The 19,802-nt window shown below is 45.2% G+C and overlaps 1 protein-coding gene across 3 annotated transcripts in view; it reads left to right on the top strand.

Moving 5' to 3' along the window:
• MORF4L1 (mortality factor 4 like 1) overlaps positions 1-19,176 on the top strand; it is a 99,221-nt gene extending 80,045 nt beyond the window's left edge. For all 3 annotated transcript variants that reach the window (XM_030189818.1, XM_030189817.1, XM_030189819.1), the window contains 5 exons: positions 936-1,037; positions 1,457-1,545; positions 14,441-14,613; positions 18,018-18,102; positions 18,629-19,176. In XM_030189818.1, coding sequence (XP_030045678.1) covers positions 936-1,037; positions 1,457-1,545; positions 14,441-14,613; positions 18,018-18,102; positions 18,629-18,713 — 534 coding nt within the window. In that variant the 3' untranslated portion in view covers positions 18,714-19,176. The remainder of the gene's footprint in view (positions 1-935; positions 1,038-1,456; positions 1,546-14,440; positions 14,614-18,017; positions 18,103-18,628) is intronic.
• Positions 19,177-19,802: the final 626 nt, after the last annotated feature.

The raw sequence follows: 19,802 nt of genomic DNA, 5'->3' as shown, positions 1-19,802 counted from the left end.
AAGTATCCTTAGCCATCGAGAATGGGCAAGATTGTGGCCCTCAAGGGTTGCTTTCACTTTGGAACGCACTCCGTGGAGATCTGCGTAAGAGACGAGTGTGTTTATAGAAGAGTGAATAGTTGGGGGGCTTTTATGTTTATTCTGTGATTTGTATATACCACCTTCTGCAACAGGATCAATACAAGATGCCCTAGGCAAACCTTAAACATTGTGTCCCCAATAGAACCTCTCCCAGAATAATCTGTATAAATGGGTAGTTTTGAAAACTGCTCACTCTCCCTGCTCGTAGAAGTATTTCATGTTTGTGTTTCATGGTCAGGACCTGCTTTGCCTTGACCGCAGTTGCTCTTTACCCTTCCCCACCCCAAAAAATACTGCTTAGGTTACTGTCCACTTATCATTTCTATAACACTACTAGACATACGCAGCGCTGTACACTTGAACATGAAGAGACAGTCCCTGCTCAACAGAGCTTACAATCCCAGATATCATACTGGTTTATGTTCTTAATCAAACATATACAGAACAAGTAGACAGAAACAAAAAAAAGTGCAATAGAAAATGAAAGGCAGCATGCCCACCACACTCAGCACCAACCCTACGTGCCAAACAATCAAATCCCAAATGCCTCTTGAGAAGAAATTAAGTTTTCAAACCAGCCTTAAATTTAGGCAAGGAAAACTACCCATAAATAATGAGCAATAGAGTTCCATAACAGTCGTGCAAGAGACTAGAAGACTGCTATGTAACTAAGAGCCAATCAGTTGGGATCAAAGGCATTAATGCATCATGCAAGTAGACTGGCAGAGCAGATGCAGTGTTAAAAGGTTTTGAAATTGATTCTCCTTTCTGCAGTGGTATCTCTGTTTCCTGAGGTACATCTGTAGCCATTAGCCCTGCTTGACAATCTTTCTCTTATTATCTGTTCCACACAGGAGGAAACATTTATGAACAGAGTTGAAGTGAAGGTTAAGATTCCAGAAGAGCTCAAACCGTGGCTCGTAGATGACTGGGACTTGATCACCAGGCAAAAACAGGTGCCAGTCTACTCTACTATTTTATATATATTCCAGTTCTGTGAATGGTAGACATTACCTTTGGCCTTTACTGGGACTGATGGTCAAATCTATTCAAGATACGCACTGCTGTCAGTGCACTCGGAACTGCACAGGATCACTCTCATAACGGAGTGCCTCATTCCACAAATTTGGGTTTTAGCCCAAAACTCACCCAGGTGATAGCTGTGTCCAGTGTGAAGTTGGCTATCCTGTTTGCTGACTTATTTGTACAAATCCCATAGATTTCATGAGCATAAGAAGGCTCCTGAGGGTTGCACTATAAATGCCTGGGTGGCTTTGGACCCTGAGTCTGCCCTAGTTTTGTGGGCTGGCTGGCTGTAGGGAGAGCTGCTGCAAAGAAGGAGGGTTACCTGTGAATCTGCCTGTCTTCTCTCTAGCTCTTTTATCTTCCTGCCAAGAAGAACGTGGATTCTGTTTTGGATGATTATGCAAATTACAAGAAGTCCCGCGGAAACACTGATAACAAGTATGTAGCCTGTTGTGATGGAGGGTGAGTGAGATAGTTGACCTTTATTGTCAGTGGACCTGTTGTGTGGCTGCCGAAAATGAACATACAGGGTTAAATATTCAGCCGCTGCTGGCTTTATGCCATGTCTGGGCTCCAGCATTAAATATGTAGGTATGTGCAGATGGAATGCACTTAACTGCATAGTTGCCAATATTCAGTCAGCCCTTAACTGGTGAAGTTAAACCACCCAAAGATAGTACCACAGACCGCTACTAAATGGACTTGGGAAAAATCCACAATTTCGGGAATAACATGTATAAAATGTTTGTACGTTTGGGTAGCTTGCCAGGTGCCCTTGACCTGGATTGGCCGCTGTCGGGGACAGGATGCTGGGCTCCATGGACCTTTGGTCTTTTCCTAGTATGACATTACTTATGCACACAAACAGCAGTCCTATTTCAGCAGTTAACCAGTTAAGGCTGAATATTGGCAATTATTTAATTATTTATGATATTTTTACCCCGCATTAGCCCGAGAGTGACTCAGATTTAATGTGGCTTACATAGCAAACAACTAAATGAAAACTACATTGTAAGAATATATAAACAGATTATAAATCAAATGCAACGTTTCATAAGAGTAGAAGGATAAAGAAGAAGATGAAACCATAATGAGATTAATAAATATGTGAAGGTAAAAGGATACAGGTACAGTAGATTAACAATTATCTGGTTAAGTGCCGACTCCGCCCCCAAATTGCTGACAAAATAGCTGATTTTCAGCAAGTACAGCTGGGCACCATTTAAGCAGGTAGGATCCTCTCCTGCCCGGTTAAATGCTTTTACTTATCAGCCCCCATATAATTAAAAGAAACCCTGGCCTCCTGTCCGGAGTTGCATCTGTTTCATCTCTTTGATTTGATTGAATGACCAAAGAATTAGACTGGGGGCATGCAGTGATTGTGGTGAATAGCCTGGGGAGGATCCGAAAGCATAGCAGCAGGCAATGGTGGTAAAGAAAGGCCTGTGTGAGAGAGGTTTCAGAAGGGCTCTTAAGAAAGATAGTGGGATTCCAGATAGAATAACAAAATCAGGAATTTGCTAAAAAGGCAAGGGGAATAATCAAGTGTTAAGCACTAATTGAAAACCTGGGATAAGCACAGAGGATTCTTAGCTTTGGGAGAGTGAGGAGTAAAACTTAGGACAGTGGTCCCCAAACCTGTCCTCGGAGCTCTCTCAGCCATTCAGTTGAAGATCCAGTTCTTGAAGGGATTAAAAGAAACAACAACTCCTAAGGTCTTCCTGGTACATTAAGCAATTCAGGTTCTGATTCTGGAGTGGGGGGGGGGGGGGGGGGGGGGATACTCCTAAAGCAGGTCTCAGGAAGAATTATGTTTAAGTAGCCTAAGGTGGATGCTTCACTTACTGCTGTTAGGAAGAAGACCACTATTCCAGTGGAAGATCGTACATTGGATACCTGATTTGGTGTTGGTGTACATATTACCTTTTGGGAACATCGGTTCCGGTGGGAGTTTATCTCTGGCATATCACTGGTGTGTGTTGTTTTTTTTTTACACACAACACTAATGCTCTAGACTATACTATTGAGATTTTCTTCAGGGCCTTGGATCCTCTCCGGATTGCCAGAAGACGGCATACTTGCGTGTTTTTGGAGCTCAGGTGGTACTTGACAGTCTGTTGGATTTTGGACCCTTTGAACTCTTTTTCACTGCTAGCGCTTCGCTGCCTTAATTGTTTATTACCTGATGGGGTCAGGGCTGTTTGTGCTTGTTCATATTATATCTTCTTGGGGGAGGGGGGGGCTTTTGTGGACCATCAAGAGAGCGTGCTGCTTGCTGCACGTCTGCCCTGTTCTTGGCATAAAATGCGGAGATCCGAGGACTATCCTCCTTGGTCATTGGAGAAAGTCTAGTTTGCACCCTTATTATCTGTTATATTCTTCTGCTGATAAGCTTCCTTCTGATTTCAAGCAACATGTCCTTCTGAAACCTATGCAATTTATTTGGAATACTTTACATCAAGATCCTGCTCAGACAGATCTGTTACCGCTTGTTGGAAATCTAGACTTCTCTCCCGCTGACCAACTGCGAAGCTACAAAAGATGCCTAGCCAAAACCAAGACAGCCATACACCCGGCAGAAGTCTTAATAAGATCATAAATAGGAACTGCTACATAAGCAAAACTCACCCCTAAATAAAAAGGCTCTCTAGGCAACTCCAGCTCCTCCTCATGCATCCCTTCATGAATCTGTAGAATACAAAGGAGACAATCCCTGGAAACACAGGCACTACAGATAAGCTGCCTGATGCCCAAATGTTCAAACCTTAAGCGCTTGCTTCAAAAGGGTCTAACATTTACTATCTTGTATATCCTATATAATAAAACGCACCTCCAACGTTCTGAAGCCGAGAAAGTGAAGCCTTCAAGCCTCTAAACATTTGTGCGCTGTGTAAGGCTCTATGTCCTGAATTGACGTCACGTAGTTCCGGGTATGTCAGCTGCAGCACTGACCAACCACACGACAGCAGAACGAGGCCCTGCCCCTGCTGCCCTTGCTGCAACGCCACACCCCCCCAGGTCGCCACCGCCGCCGCTCAACCCTTCACCCCCCCCCCACGGTCGCCATCCCTCCATCCCCCCTGAGGTCGCCCCTCCACCCCCCCAGGGTCGCCACCATTCCCCACCCCCCGAGTTCGCAGCCCAGGCCCAAGAACTAATTAACACAACAAATGCTTTAAAAAGCAAACGCGGCACCGCAGGCAGCCATCAGGCATTGGCTGTTGGCTCTGCGGCGCTCCTCTTGCCTCTCACGTCGCTGCCCCTGGAGCAGACCCCGGAGGAGTTGCAGCGACATGAGAGGCGAGAGGAGCGGCTGCAGAGCTGACAGCCAATGCTGATGGCTGCCTGCGGTGAGAGGCTGCTGAAAGAAAGAGGGGACACATTGGGAGGGGGTGCTGAGACCAGAGAGGGAAGGGGGAGGGGTCCTGAGACCAGAGAGGGAGGGGGGAAGGTATCTCTGTCACACACATACTCTCTCACTCAGGGGGGGATGCACTAAAGTCGTCGTTAGAGCCGTTCCGTACCGAATTTCATAGCGAATCGGTAGGGAACGGCTATGCATCAAGGAAAGGGAATGCAAATGAGCTACTCGTTGTAGCTCACTTGCATTCTCTAATCCTTCGTAAAACCGTCGGATAATCGGCCAGTAGAGCATGCGCAGAGCAGCCAAGCGTTATGCTGGCTGCTCTGCGCATGCCAAGGATGTAAAAAAAACCCACGTCCTTCATGGACGGCCTTGCCCCCCCCCCTCCCCCCTGCGTTGAAATCAGAATTTTAAGCAGCCCCGGCCCCCCTCCCTTCCTTCCTTGAAATGACAGCTTCCCCGCCATCTGCCGCCCCCCCCATGACCCCGCCGCCACCCCTGAGGTCGTCGCCGCTGCCGCTCCCCCACTCCACCCGCCCCCCTCCTTCTGCCACCGAGCCCTAACTTCGCCTCTCACCTCCATGTGAAGGCGCTGCACCAGCAACAACAGCTGATTGCCTCTCCGGACTTCCCTCCTTTCCTCCCTGGCCCGCCCTCAGACAAATCCCCAACCTTACCATAATAAAGTCCAAGAGACTGGTTTTCTTATAATCTCCCAGAACCTTCCAATCTCAGAGGGGATTTAAACTAAGTACCCCTACCCTTAACCCATGTCCCACTAGACCTCCTCCTCCAACCACTCATGAATGTAATCTGTTTATGTGGAAAAACTTGTTTATTAGCAAAACAGATAAATAATCATAATAAACACACAGCATGAATTTTCATTCCATTTTCCATTATCTCCCCTCCCCCCCAAATATATCATCACTCAACATCCCCTCACCTCTTCCTTAACCCTCCTCTGAAGCTTATCCATCCCCCTACCCATCCCCCTTATTGTTATACTTTTTTATGATGACAATGGAAACAAACAACAAAGAGTACAGTACTTAAACCAAGCAAAAATGCTAATGTCTGAATAATGGAGCCAAATATAGCCCTGCTTCATCCATTTTTGTCCTAATAAGAATTGAAACCCATCTGCCTTCCCGACCTTCCCTCCAGCCCAACCAAAAATAAAGAACAAAACCGTTAGATATGTGCAAAAAAAAAAAAAGGAACCTTATTGCTAATAAACATAACTCCACTTGTTCATATGATACCCGTAGCCAAGGCATGCAACATGGAGAGTCTGTACTCTTATGATCCTCTACCTAAGAAAATTCAGGTTATATAGAATATTAATTTATTTAAAAAAGGAAAGAAGTTAAATGTGTGGCTCAAAGCTCCAGTAAGAGCAATGCAATGCATGAATTCATGGATTCTATTCCTCCAATGCCAATAGTGTGGTACTGTAGGCTTAATCCAATTCTGCAAGATATACTTCTTCTCAGCTATACAAGCCTTCGCCACCCAAGTTACCTGAGATTTAGTCCGAATCCCCACCCAAAGATTTTCAACTCTCTATTCCCCCTACTTGAAGTCAAATTATGGAACTCTCTACCTATTCCTGTCAACAGAAAACAGCTACCTCAACTTCAGGAAGAGGCTAAAAACCTTTCTCTTCCCATAGACTGCTTCATAGTAATCCATCATGACTTCTACTTCCTAGTATCATCCATTATCTTTTCCTTTAATGTTGTTAGTCTCATTCATTATACCAGTGGTTTCTAATTTTTTCATACCTCACACTAACACTACCTGCTTTTGTCTTACCTAGAATGTAAACCGCACTGAACCCTGGAAAGAGGATATTGGTGGTATACAAGAATTGAATTGAATTGACCCAACAAAATACCACTCAGGAGAAAGATTGTGATGTAGTATACGCTCCATGTAACGAATCAAAGCCCTCCAAAAGGTGCACCTTACCCCATGGCATGAAGTCTAGATTGTGAAACATAGTCCTGAAAGAGTACCCAATATTGACATTCCAGAAGTTCCGCATCAAATACCCACAGTTGGACATGGCGAATGCATCTCAATATGTTTCGAGAGCAAGGCTGATAGCGCAAGTCAGCCAACCAACGACTGGCTAAGACCCCAAGATCGTGGGGAGGACAAGCAGGGAGCAAACGTCAGTGTAACAAAGAAATTGAAAGAGGATCACCTGACGGTACCTCAGAAAAGTCCTGTAATCTAGTAACAAGAGCTCTACAAAGGTGTGATGAATCTAAGGATGCAATATAATGAGGAAGTTGTTGGTAGGCATAAAGGTTGCAAAGTTCTCCTCCCATGGAAATAATTCAGCTGCTAAACAAAGAAAGCCAGTTGAGGAAAGAAAGTGATTCAATTGACATAAACCTCTTTGCACACAAGTGAATATCGTACGATTATCAGAACCTGGAGAAAAATCCAAATTCCCCTGAACTGGTAAGAAACCACTACAGTGAGGACTACCACAACCGAGCAAGGTCTCGCCATACTGCCTGAATGGGTTTAATCAACACGCTCATACGCAGGTGAGACAGTAAAATCGAAGCCTTAGCATGCAATACATAGAGTAGGGGAGAGCAAAAAGCAGATTCTGTAGACTCTGGGGTATAATGGACTTCCTAAGTAAGCCAATCACACAAATGCCGCAACATGCAGGCCATATTATGTAGCTTGAAATCTGGTAGCCCCAAGCCTCCTCTACGCCAGTTACCCATCAAAAATTTAAATTTGATCTTCGGTTTCTTGCCCCCCTTCCCCCCCAAAGCAAAAACAGAAAACTAGCCTGTGGAGAGAATGCTTTAGAGGTAATACAGGGGAAGGGTTTGCAAATAATACAGCCACTTAGGGAAAATAACCATGGTAAAAAGATTTATATGCCCCATCAAGGATAGTGGGAGATTAGACCATTGTTGCAATTTATTGGCAGTAAAAGAAAAGAGGTGAGATATGTTAGTATGATACATTTTATAGGGAACTGCACATAGTGATTCCCCAAATTGGTGAAACAATTAGAGGCAGTCTGTAAACTACAATCAGAGACCCATACCTCTCTCCAATACACCCATCCTTTTTCAGTGCCTCTCATCTTCTTCAATCTTCCAGGTCATTCACATTGTGTCTCAAACTTCCCCCAAACTTCATCCCCTTTTTTTGCCCCTCTTCTCTTATCCATTTCACACCTTCACTCATTCCCCCAACCCATCAACATACCCCCACTCATACTTACCAATGCCAAGTACGAGCATCCCTCAAAATTCCCATACCATCTGTGCTATCTATAATTCCCTGCTCTGCTCCCCAACACACTCTCATTCAATCACCAAGTCCTATCCATCTTCTGAACCGTCCCCCTTCTCCCCTAGTCCCATCCATTTTTGTACTGTATTTATTTGTTACATTTGTATCCCACATTTCCCCACCTATTTGTAGGTCTCCTGTCCATTTGACATTTCTTCTTTCTTCATGTCTACCATCATTCCCTCTGTGTTCTTATCTGTCATGTCCAGCACCTCCCCTCTGTCTCCCTGTCCCTTTTTCCCTCATATTCAGTATCTGCCCTCTGTCATCATCCCTACCCCGTCCAGTTTCTCTTCTCCCCTTTCTCCGCCCCCCCCCCCCCCCAGCCAATCCTTTCTCTCCCCTGACCCTCCCCATGGTACCACATCGCGCTCTCTCTGACTTCATCATCTTTCCTACTCTTCTCCCATCTCATCTTTCTCTTTTCCCTCTGGTCAACTTCTCCCATTCCAGCATCTCTCCCTTTCTCCTCATGGGTTCAGCTTCTCTTCCCCTCTCTTCGTCCGAGCTCCTCTTTCATGTTCCTCTTCTCCCTCTCTGTGGTCTGGTGACACCTTTCTCCCTACCCCCATGCAATGTGGCATCTCTTTTACCTTCCCTCCCCATCTCCCTCCTTTTCTAGCACTACTCCCAGTTTCCCCATCTCCTCCCTTTCCAGCATTACCCCTTGTGTCCCCATCTTCCCTCTCTTTCAAACATAACACCCCTCCCCAGGTCCTCATCATCTCCCTATTCTAGCACTGTCCCCCCATGTCCCCGTCTCCCTCCGTTTCTAGCATAATCCCTGTGTCTCCATCTTCTTCCTTTTCCAGCATTGTCCCTGTATCTTTATCTCTCCCCGCCTTTTCCAGTAGTGTCTCTCTGTGTCTCTATCTCCCTCTCTTGCCAGCATAACCCCCCATGTCCCCCACCATTTTCAAGTAGTGTCCCTCTGTGTCCCTATCTCTCCCACCATCTTCCAGTAGTGTCTCTATCTTCCCCTTTTCAAGTACCTCCTTCTTCTTTCAACCACATCCTTTTCTTCAACCACACACCCCCTTCCTAGTCCAGTGCCTGCTTCATTCAACCTACCTCCCTGAGTCCAGCAGCACCGCTTTCTGTTCTACCAATTTTGCAGTATTGACTTTCACTGTTTCTCTCCCCTCCCACTGTGGAAATGGCACTCCTCCCTCCCTGAGTGCAACACCGCTTTCTGTTGTCCCCCCACCCCCACCCCCCGGACCATCAAACCTGCTTTGTTTAGCAGCCCTTGCAGCGTATAACATGCTGCCTGAGCTGGCTTCGGATCCTTCCCTCTGCATGTCCCACCCTGCACTTGTGGATTTAGAAAGTTGTGTCAGAGAGGCGGGACACGCAGAGGGAAGGATCTGACGTCAGCTCAGGCAGCATGTTACACCATAGACGGTCGGTGGCCCAACTGTTTGGGGAGGCTAAAGTGGGCGGGGTTAGGGGGTGGGGCCAGGGGTGGAGCTTAAATCCATAATTGTCTGATAACACACAAAAAATAAATAAAAATAAAAGTCACAATTAATACCTTTTATTAAATTTAGATATTAGATATGTATATGTCAAAGAATAAAGTGGTTGCTCAAAGCATATTCTAAGCACAATCGCTCAACTTCAAAACACTATGCACAACTTTGTGCAAAAACACACTCAGAACCTTACTGTACCATAAATATTACACTGGGCAGAACCTAATACACCAATATACCACCCATACGGAAAATGCAGACCGTCAACAATATGAAACAAGGGATCATAATATCACAATTCTCATGTAGAGTCACAAAGCATCATGTTTAATGTGGGATAAAATGCCATAAATAAGTAAATAATATAAACTTTAATGTTGAGGCACCTGATTCTCAAAGTGGACATATTCCAAACACTATAATGAAAATAAAATGATCTTTCTACCTTTGTTGTTTGGTTGTCCGATTCTGCTGCTATCTGTTCCAGTGCAGGTCAGGAAGTCATCCTCCTTAAATATCTCCCTGGCAACCCAAAATGATGTGCTCAAAAAAAATCATTGATTGTGATTGATATAGTAACACCCCTACAACGGATGTAGTGGAGTATTACAATAGAGGGCCCCTGTCCAAACCAGGACAGTCATAGAGATGAGCTTTAGCTTGATGAAAAGCTGCTTCCAGGGGAGGGGTATAGCCCAGCCAACATATATCAAATAGTCATGGTTAGTATGAGCATGCTCTATAATGTGGCAAAATGCGCAGACTACCCCTTCCTGAGGCAGAGGAAGTTCAAGAGCAGACCAAAGGAGAATGTCAAACCACCTATACAGAAAGAGCTAGCCCATCTCTACCAGCTTGCCCAGACAGCAAGCAACAAACTCATACAGAGGCATTTCCAATGAAGTTATGTGCATGTATTTCTCCCCAATGGTAAACTGACTACTCTTCCCCCCTTCCCTTTCCCCATCTCCTACAATTCTTCATATTTCTACCCTCCACCCTCTGCAAACCCTGGTTCAGTCAACTCAGCACCTACCTCAGTCTCTCTCCTCTCTCCAGAAAAATCCAATGCACTGCGCCTACGTGCCACTGTCAATTTTTTCTGGCAGGAAGTGGGAGGGAACATCACAAGAGACACACTGTCTCTCTTGTTCTTCCCTAAGTGAGGCCCCTCCCGCGCGTTCCCGCCTATGCGGAGGGACGGGAGCGAGCGCTCATAGGGAAGGCTCAGCTGAGTCCTGACTGGCTGCCTGAGGGCGAGGCGAAGAAGCACTGCAGCAGAGCCAGAGGCACAGGACCGTCCGCGGCGCTGGTGTGAGAGCCCGAGTGCGGTAAACCCCGGGCAGGCAGAACTCAACAACTACTGGGCCTGTGCTGATGATGGGATGGGCCGGGCGTGTGGTCGCGGCGTCGGCGTCGGTCCAAAACAGATCCTGGCTGCGGCTGCCTGGGCCGACCGAGGCGGGCGGAACTGGTCCGGTCATGTGCTGTGGGCGTCGTCGCGTGGGCGTCGCGTGACATCATCAGGATCCGATCATTCAGCTAAGCCTCCCCAAGCCTCTGATGCCGGGCGCCTATGTGTTACACGCTGTAGGGGCTGCTAACTGAAGCAGGTTTGATGCTCCGGTGGGAGGGAGAGGGACAACAGAAAGCACTGTTGTACTCAGGGAGGGAGGAGTGCTGTTTCCACAGTGGGAGGGGAGAGAAAGAGTGAAAGTCAATACTGCAAAAAAAAAAAAAATTTTAATCCCCTATTGACAACAGCTGTCATTGGCCCAAGAATGCTATAATACCTCTGTAACGCTCCATGGTACGACCTCACCTTGAGTGCTGTGTTCAGTTCTGGTTGCCGTATCTCAAAAAAGTTATATAGCAGAATTAGAAAACGTTCAAAGAAGAGCGACCAAATAATAAAGAGGCTGGAACTCCTCCCATATGAGGAAAAGCTAAAGAGGTTAGGGCTCTTCAGCTTGGAAAAGAGAAAGCTGATGGGGAAATATGACTGAAGCCTACAAAATCCTGATGGACTAGAACGGGTAAAAGTGAATCGATTTTTCACTCTTTGAAAAAGTTCAACACCAGGGGACAGTCAGTGAAATTACATGGAAATACTTGTAAAACAAATTGGAGGAAATACTTTTTCACTCAAAAAATAGGATCTGGAACGCGTTGCTGGAGGATGTGGTAACAGCAGGTTAGCATTGGTTAGCATATCTGGATTTAAAAAAGGTTTGGACAAGTTCCTGGAGGAAAAGTCCATATTCTGCTATTGAGATGGACATGAGGGAAGCCACTGCTTGCCTTGGGATTGGTAGCATGGAGATGTTACTACTAATTGGGTTTCTACCAGGTAGTTGTGTGGGAGACTAATCACACTTACCCAGCCCCAGGAAGGGAGCGGGCAATGACGGAAGGTAATAAGATGACGGAAAGTAGAAATTTAGCACTCTGGAATGGATGCATCACAACCGATCTCTTACAGATTCGAATTCTTAGTCCTAGATAACACTGAAAGAGTAGGACACAAGAAAAGTAGAAAAGCTGGTTTATTAGCAGCTCTCGTGTGAACTGTCCAAGATAACACCAGCTTGCTTTATGCTTATGGAAGAGGTTTTTATACCCTTTCCTCTGGTTCGATGCCATGCAGACTAGAAAACAAAGTCTATGTTTTTCTAGTATTGGTGTCGTTTTGGGGGACCAAACAACTATTTCTTTCTGATCATGAAGTTCCCCCGGCTCGTAAACAGGATTGTTAATGAAAGTTACTTTGCCTTGGTCAGGCCTTGATGTGTCAGCAATGTGCCTGAGGTCTGCGAACAGACCTTTGCATAGGAACTGACACTTACCTAAGTCTGTTACAAGAAAGCATGTGGCGCTAAAAGGCAGGACTGCGTCGAGTCATTTTTTTGTTTTTCTTCAACAAACCACCTGTTTTGGAACTACACTGGTCTGTCCCCTTCTCGTTTTCGTTGCTATCTAAATTTGGGAACTGCAGCTCTTGAGTTTTTTCTCCTTTGATCCTTTGAAAAAGGTGAACTCTTAAGGATCTTTCTCTCAAGACTCTTGTTTCTGGTAGCTGTAGAATTTAGAACTTCAGGCCCCATTTTGTAGGGACCTCTTTTCACATTTCGTGAAAGCTGGGGTTTCCCTTCACAGAGCCTTTCTTCTGAAAGTTTCAGATTATTCTCTCCCTTCTTTTAAGAATGAGAGAATTTTTGAGAGGAATTTAAAATTCTTCATTTTTTTTAGATGTCCACAGAGCTCTCATGAGGTATTTGGAAGTTACTAATGAGTTAGAAAGTCATGGATTTTCTTTTTGCTGGCGCCAATAGAGGCACAGTACTGTCAAAAGCCACTATTGCCTTATAGCTTAATGAAACCATTTCTTCTGCTTAAATCCTAAAGGGTAAATTACCTCCTAATGTTTGAGAGCTCACTGAACCAAAGGAGTTGCAGTTTCCTGGGCTGAGCTTCATGTTATTTTGCCAGACGATATTTGCTGGGCAGCAACTTGGTTCTCTCTTCATACATTTGCTAACCATATCAGTTTGATGTGGTCACCAGGAGAGTTGCAACTTTTGGGGCTTCAATGATTAAAGCAGAAGTTTTGTTTTCCTGCCAGCATTAAAAGGTACTTTGTTACATCACATTGATTCTGGACTAGTCTGTGTGGACAAATAGGAAGAGAAGTTTTTTTGCCTACTGCAAATTTTCTCAAGTTCCACTAGACCAGTCCAGACTTCCATGCTAGTATTCTATTTGTTGCTTTTCTGCTGAAAAGTTATTTTGCTCTTTTGATGTTTGTTGGATTCTTCCTTTTAAAGGACAAAATAAGGAGAGTTGTTTTCATTGCTTTGTTATTTTAAAAAAATGATGAGCTTGAGCTGCATGTTGCCCTTTATAAGGCAAAGCTTGCAAGCAATTGATCTCTGTCTCCATCTGCTGGTTGATGGGAACAACATATTGGTTCTGGACTGGTCTGATCGAACTTGAGGAAGAGAATTAGGAATAAATTTTCCCATAGCTGTGGGAGAGTGGGGGCAAAGCTTGGGAGAAGCACAGGTGATTCTTGGCTTTGAGAAGGGTAAGGAGTAAAGGGTAAAGCCTAGGTATGGGGAACTGAGGTCTAAAACCAGATATGAGTATACAGGATCCTTAGTTGTGTGGGGTGAGTGACGGGTAAGGTGTGGGAGGACGGAGGGGCAAAGCCTGGGATAAGCAAAGAAGATCCTTAACTGTGAGGGGTAAAGGCTTGGATATGCACAGAGGATCCTTGACTGCCGGGGGGGGGGGGGGGGGGGGGAGAGAAAGGAGATGGGATTTGATATACTGCCTTTCTTTGGTTACAGTCAAAGTGGTTTACATATTATATACTACTACTTATCATTTCTATAGCGCTACTGGACGTACGCCACTCTGTACACTGGACATGAAGAGACAGTCCCTGCTCGACAGAGCTTACAATCTAATTAGGACAGACAAACAGGACAAATAAGGGAATTACTAAGGTGGGAATGATAAAACATGGGCTCTGAACAAGTGAGTAAGGCTTAGGAGTTAAAAGCTGCTTTTAACTCCTAACCCTTAATCACTTTTTAATTCCTATTTTGTACCTGGGGCTGTGGAGGGTTAAGTGGGTTGTCCAGAGTCATAAGGAACTGCAATGAGAATAGATCCCAGTTCCCACTAGGTTAGTCCTCCACTCCTTTTTGATGTGCACAGATGATCTGTAGCGACGGGGAAATGAGGGGTAAAACTGGGATAGGCAGCTATAAATTGAGAGAAACTCAATGTTGTTGCATGGGAGTTGAGCAGATGTGTGGGGAAAGTCCTCGAGCTGTGACTATTAATTTTTTCTTATATGCATTGATAGAGCGTCTGCTGGAAGCCATTTTTATGTGACTTATGTGTGTGTAAAGCAATGCTGGCCAAAGTCACTTCCAAATGAGAGCCTATGTGGAATAACTTCTCATCCTTACTTGAGGATGTTAGCAGAAGTCTTGGTGGCACTGAGCCCTTGCTGATCATTTGACTAGAGTGACATCTAGGAGCACTGAGCTGGGGACTAGCTTTTCAAGCCAGATGGGGCCTGCCAGCATTTATGCTTTCTTTAAACATCTTGTTTTTGTTTCTTCCCACCCCTTTCACTGTGTATCAGAGAATATGCAGTGAATGAGGTTGTCGCAGGGATAAAGGAATACTTTAACGTCATGCTGGGTACGCAGCTGCTTTACAAATTTGAAAGACCGCAGTATGCTGAAATCCTGGCAGATCATCCAGATGCCCCCATGTCCCAGATCTATGGAGCACCACACCTCCTCCGTTTATTTGGTCAGTACTGGTTCACCTGCGCCTTTTATGTATTGTCTGTCTGTGCTTGTCTCTTTTCTGTGCAGTGCCTGTTTGTTCCTGTCATCTTCCCTGTTGTGACACTTTCCATTGATGCTGTGCCAGTGGCTTATGGCTCTTTCCCTCCTTGCCCGTCTTTTGTGGCATGAATTGCCCTGTTTCCTGGACTTCATGTTATGTCAAGCAGCTGTACAGCATCTGGTATGGATCCTGCTGCCTGTACTGAATGCATTATTGAGATAAGTGAGAGAGGTGGGAAGAGACTATGACACCAGATTGAGGAGATACTGTGTTCTCCAGTGTGTGTGTCTCCCTTATCTCATACTCTGATAAAAGAAGTCTGACGTGTCTTTTGCAACCAATCGGCTTTATTACCAGTTGCAAAGCGACCATGGCAGCAGCTTGTACACGTGGAGGGGCATTTTTGATATCACATCTAAATCAAACTTTGGATGTTTTGCTCAAAACATCCAGAATCCAAGTGGCGAATTTAACGATTTTCAAAACAGCAAAATCTGTCTTTTTTTTTTAATTTGTCAACAATGGACACTTGCTAGATGTTTTTGTGCTCTGTACATTTATCTTTTTGGTCCATTTTGAAAACGTAGAAAAACAAACCATTGGGATGTAGGAGTAGCCAGCGTTCTTAGTAGACTGGCCACACAGACATCCCAGCAGAGCAACGGAGCACCCTAGGGGGCACTGCAGTGGACTTCACATAAAGAGGTCCCAGGTACACATCTCACAATTACCCCCTTATATTGTATGGTGAACCCTCCAAAACCCACCAAAAACCTATTGTATCCAACTGTACACCACTACAGTAGCCCTTATGTCTGCAGCTGCCACTTATATCTGGGTACAGTAGGTTTTTGGTGGGTTTTGGGGGACTGACACTTTCCACCACAAGTGTAACAGTTAGAGTGGGATATGGGCCTGGGTCCTTTTCCCTACAGTGCACTGCACTGACTACTTGGCTACTCCAGTAGGACTGCGCATAACATCTGCAGCTGTCATAGAGGCAGGTATGTACTGTTTCTTTCAGATCTGTAGGGGGGGGGATAGGGTTAGTGACCATTGGGGGGGAGTAAGGGGGTGTTATTCCTTTATTCCTTCAGTGGTCATCTGGTCATTTAGGGCACTTTTGTAGCTTAGTCGTTATTAAAACAGATCTCGCTCAAAACATCTTAGTTTGTGTTTTTTTCCATTATGGCAGAAAAATGTCCCAAGTTCTTGGAACGCCCTAATCCCACCCCTAATGCACCCCTGACAAGCCCCCTTGTGATTTGGATGCATTGCAGACAAACTACATAGAAAATCATCTTTAAAATGTTTTTCAAAAATAGCGACTTGAATGATTTTGCAAGCAAAACATCCAAATGCTGCTTTATGCCACTTTTTAAAACATTTCTCTCTTTTGAAAATGAGCCCCTAAGTCATTGAAGGGAGTGCTGTACCCCCCCCCCCCCCCCCCACCACACACACACACACAGACAGACAGACTGAAAGAGAGGTCAAGGGTGGAGTGGGGCTTCAGAGGAAGGGAAGTAAAGCTTTTTGGGAAACATGTTGACTAATCTAATGAAGGGAGAAATTTAACTGAGGGAGGAACTGAGAGGGTTGGATCAGGAAGGGGACAAAGGAATGAGGATTGAGAAGATGTAGGGAAGAAATGTCTAGAGATTGAGCAGGGGACAGTGTAAAGAGCGCCTTGGTTAATGGAGTACTCCGTGAAGTGTCTCTTCCAGTTTTCAGAGGAAATGGACTGCATGTCTGCTTCATCATCACGTTTTTCAGCTCTTACACACTGTCCCCTTCTGACGGACAGTCTTCTAAGATGGGTAGTCAGCAAGCATTTGTAGTGACTGGTGGGGGAGGGAATCCTCCATGCCTGAAGTAGACGTGTGCCCAGTAGACTCCAGATTTGTACCAGAAATTCTGCTACCCCCACCCTCTGCTACAGTAATGCATCCCTCTGCCCCTGCTCTTACCCTCATGCCTGGATCCAGCTTGTGACTTTTTCAAATGTTTGGGTTTCCTCTTTACTTGTTTTTCTCCTTAATGCCCTCTTCTTCCCTTCCCTCCAGCCTTTGTGGGCAGAAAGGAGCCTATCCTTTAATTGCTGCAGGCTAATTCAAGATTCATAAATGAAAAGGAACAAAATAACTTGCGTGCTTTGCCGGAGACATTTTGGGGTCTGACTCCCACTATCCCCGGAAGCAAACGCTGTGTTTCATACAAGTTTTAGCAGATAAGTAGTCGCTAGTTATATAGTCCTTAACACATTGTAAGCTTTATTAGAAAATTGTTATGAATTTTGTTTCTATATAGTTTCTTTTTATAATTTCCTAGTTTTTCCAACAAAGTGTGAATAAAAGTTCTTAAAAGTTTTTTGAGGTTTTGGTGTCGGTTGGCAAGTGATTAATACTATACAGTAGGCTCAAGGGTTTGTGGTAGCTGTGCTCCTCCGTTTCTTTTCCCTCTTTTTGCTTCAGATGTACTTTTCTTTGCCCAACATCGCAAGTTCTTTTGTTCCTTTTTCATTTATGATTGTTTCTGCGGAACATTAGTTGGCATTCCTCATTGAGGATTGTTTCACTTTATTTTTCCTTTAATGATAATTCAAGACTCATACCAGAAATCCTAAAACTACAGTCACCTTTCTCTCACCTGCTGGTCTGCATCCTCATGGCTCCCTTCTCTTTTACCCCCTTATATAACATCATGGCTCCTGTCATGGTGCCAACACCTCTGCTTTCCTCTTGTGTGTTTGCTGTGGCTGTGCAGTTCAGTCAGCTGTTTGAACCATGCAGGCCTGTTTCAGCAAAGTATCATGTGGTTTAAACAGCTATTCAGAAGAGGACAGGAGAAGCACCAGCAGGGGGGCAAGATTCCCCAGGCCCAGCTTCCCAGGGGGCCCCTCACTGGGGTCTGTCTCTCTCCTGCTCCTTCTGTATGTCGGGACCCGGGTGATTGCATTAACGCGATAACCTGGGTCCCGACACACAGTCGCATCAAGAGTGACAGACTGAGGAAGGAGAAGAGAAGATGTAGGGGGGAGGACAGCGACTGCCCTGGGCCCGGCTCTGTCTCTTGGCAGCTCTGGGCATCAGCACCATGTCAGTAGGATTCATTGTGTTAGAATCTAGGAACCAGGCATGAGAGGGGCAGGGAAACATGATGCTGCTGTTGCCCCTCTGATGTAATGTACAACCAGTGAAAAGTAATAAATCTCTGCTTCCACAGAGAGACAGATCTTTCAGATTTACGTCTGGGTATGAGGCAGATACCGGGACTCCCTGGAAGGGCTTGTCATGTAGCATGTAGGCTAGGAGCAGGGAAAGCCTGCAGGTGACGCTCTGTTTTTCTGTCTTTTCCCGCAACAGTGCGAATTGGCGCTATGTTGGCCTACACACCCCTGGACGAGAAGAGCCTTGCTTTATTACTCAACTACCTGCATGATTTTCTGAAGTGAGTACAATGCCAGTGCCTCCCTTCTAAGTTTCCTGTCTTGAATTAAACTGCTGACTATTTGGGCTGCAGGTGTCTCTGTCCTTGTGCTTGTTTAAACAATTGGCATATAAATTGGGTAAAAAAAATTGCAATATAGCTGTAACAGTTATATATATATCTATCTCCAAACAACTATGACCATATCAAAAATCGTATTTAAAACAATTGGGATATATCCACTTGGACTATAACCTTGTTAACAAATTGAATGTTTATGGAGTGATGAGCCAGGTAGATATGTTGTATTAGTTGAGATAAATCCAAGTTTTTGATATGGTCATGATTGTTTGGATATAGATATATGTCCTTGTGTTTGGGGAAGCCCAGAAAGGAGCCAGTGGCGTTCACCAAAGGGTAGTAGCAGAGTGGATAGTAAAACCTTGAGAAGCCACTCTTGCTGGGTAAGGTTTCCTTGCCCCTTGGAAGAGATGTGGGGAGGTGCCATACACTTAATTCCTATTCACACTGCCTTTCCTTCACTCAGATATCTTGCGAAGAATGCATCTGCACTGTTCAGTTCCAGTGATTATGAAGTGGCTCCACCAGAATACCACAGGAAAGCAGTATAGCATCACACCACGACAGAGCATGGTGGGATCCCCGTCTCTCTTATCTGTAGAATGCCTCAGACTCCCAGAGAGTGGATGTGTCGGAGAAGTGCTTCCGCTGGTCTGTTCCAGAACCGGCGGGTGGTATCAGGCAGCAGTGATGTGGGAAGATGTTATCGCTGGACAGGACCACTGCCAGCTATATCTATAACTTGGACGTGAAATGTGAAGGCCAAGTCCCCTCCCCTGCCCTGGATTAATACCCACAGAAACTTAACCAGCCAGCTCCTTGTAACTACCAAGTTGGTCCCTTGTGCTTGACGTCTGCATGATCTGTGAACCCCTGTCTTGGTAGACAGCTCGCGTTGAAGTTTTTAGTTGTGTGTACGCTCCCGCTGCATGCTTGGGCAGTGAGAGCCTTTCATCCTGGGAAAGATGACTTCTCCAGAGTCCGCCACGTTCAAAATAAAATCTTATGATGATGTTCCAGCCTCTGGTAGCCTGTGTTGAACCTGCACTACCACTGGTCATCTCTGAACACAAAGGAAAATTGTAGATGATCTATCTGGATTCCTGCTTTTCACAAAGATTATGAAAGCAGGTAGCAAGCACACAGTCTTTTCAGTCTTTGCCCATTCTCCTACGTATTGCAATTCCGCAGACTGCATGGGATATTTGGCTTTTACCCCATGCTAGAGATTTTCTGTGCTTATTCCAGGTTCTACCTCTTACTCTCCACAGCTAAGGATCCTCTGTGCTTATCCCAGGCTTTACCCTTCACTCCCTCTCCCTCCCCTCACAGCTAAGAATCCTCTGTGTTTATCCCAGGCTTTACCCTTCACTCCCTCTCCCTCCCCCCACAGCTAAGGATCCTCTGTGCTTATCCCAGGCTCTCTTGAAGTAACTTCCTATTTTTCTTGCCACAGCCTCTGCTGAGAGGCCATTCCATGTGTCTGTTGCTCTTCTAGTAGAGAAATGCTGTTTAGTGTTACTGCTGAGTGTACCCACGTGGAGCATTCTTTCCTCTGGAAAAGGTTTGCTGCCCGTGCTTGATTATGGCCTTTGGAGGATAATTTTCAAGAGCCATTTATCCATGTCTGAAAATTATCC

The sequence above is a fragment of the Microcaecilia unicolor genome, chromosome 1 (assembly GCF_901765095.1).
Source record: "Microcaecilia unicolor chromosome 1, aMicUni1.1, whole genome shotgun sequence".
Taxonomy (NCBI): domain Eukaryota; kingdom Metazoa; phylum Chordata; class Amphibia; order Gymnophiona; family Siphonopidae; genus Microcaecilia; species Microcaecilia unicolor.
This window is presented reverse-complemented; position numbering and strand designations above follow the sequence as displayed.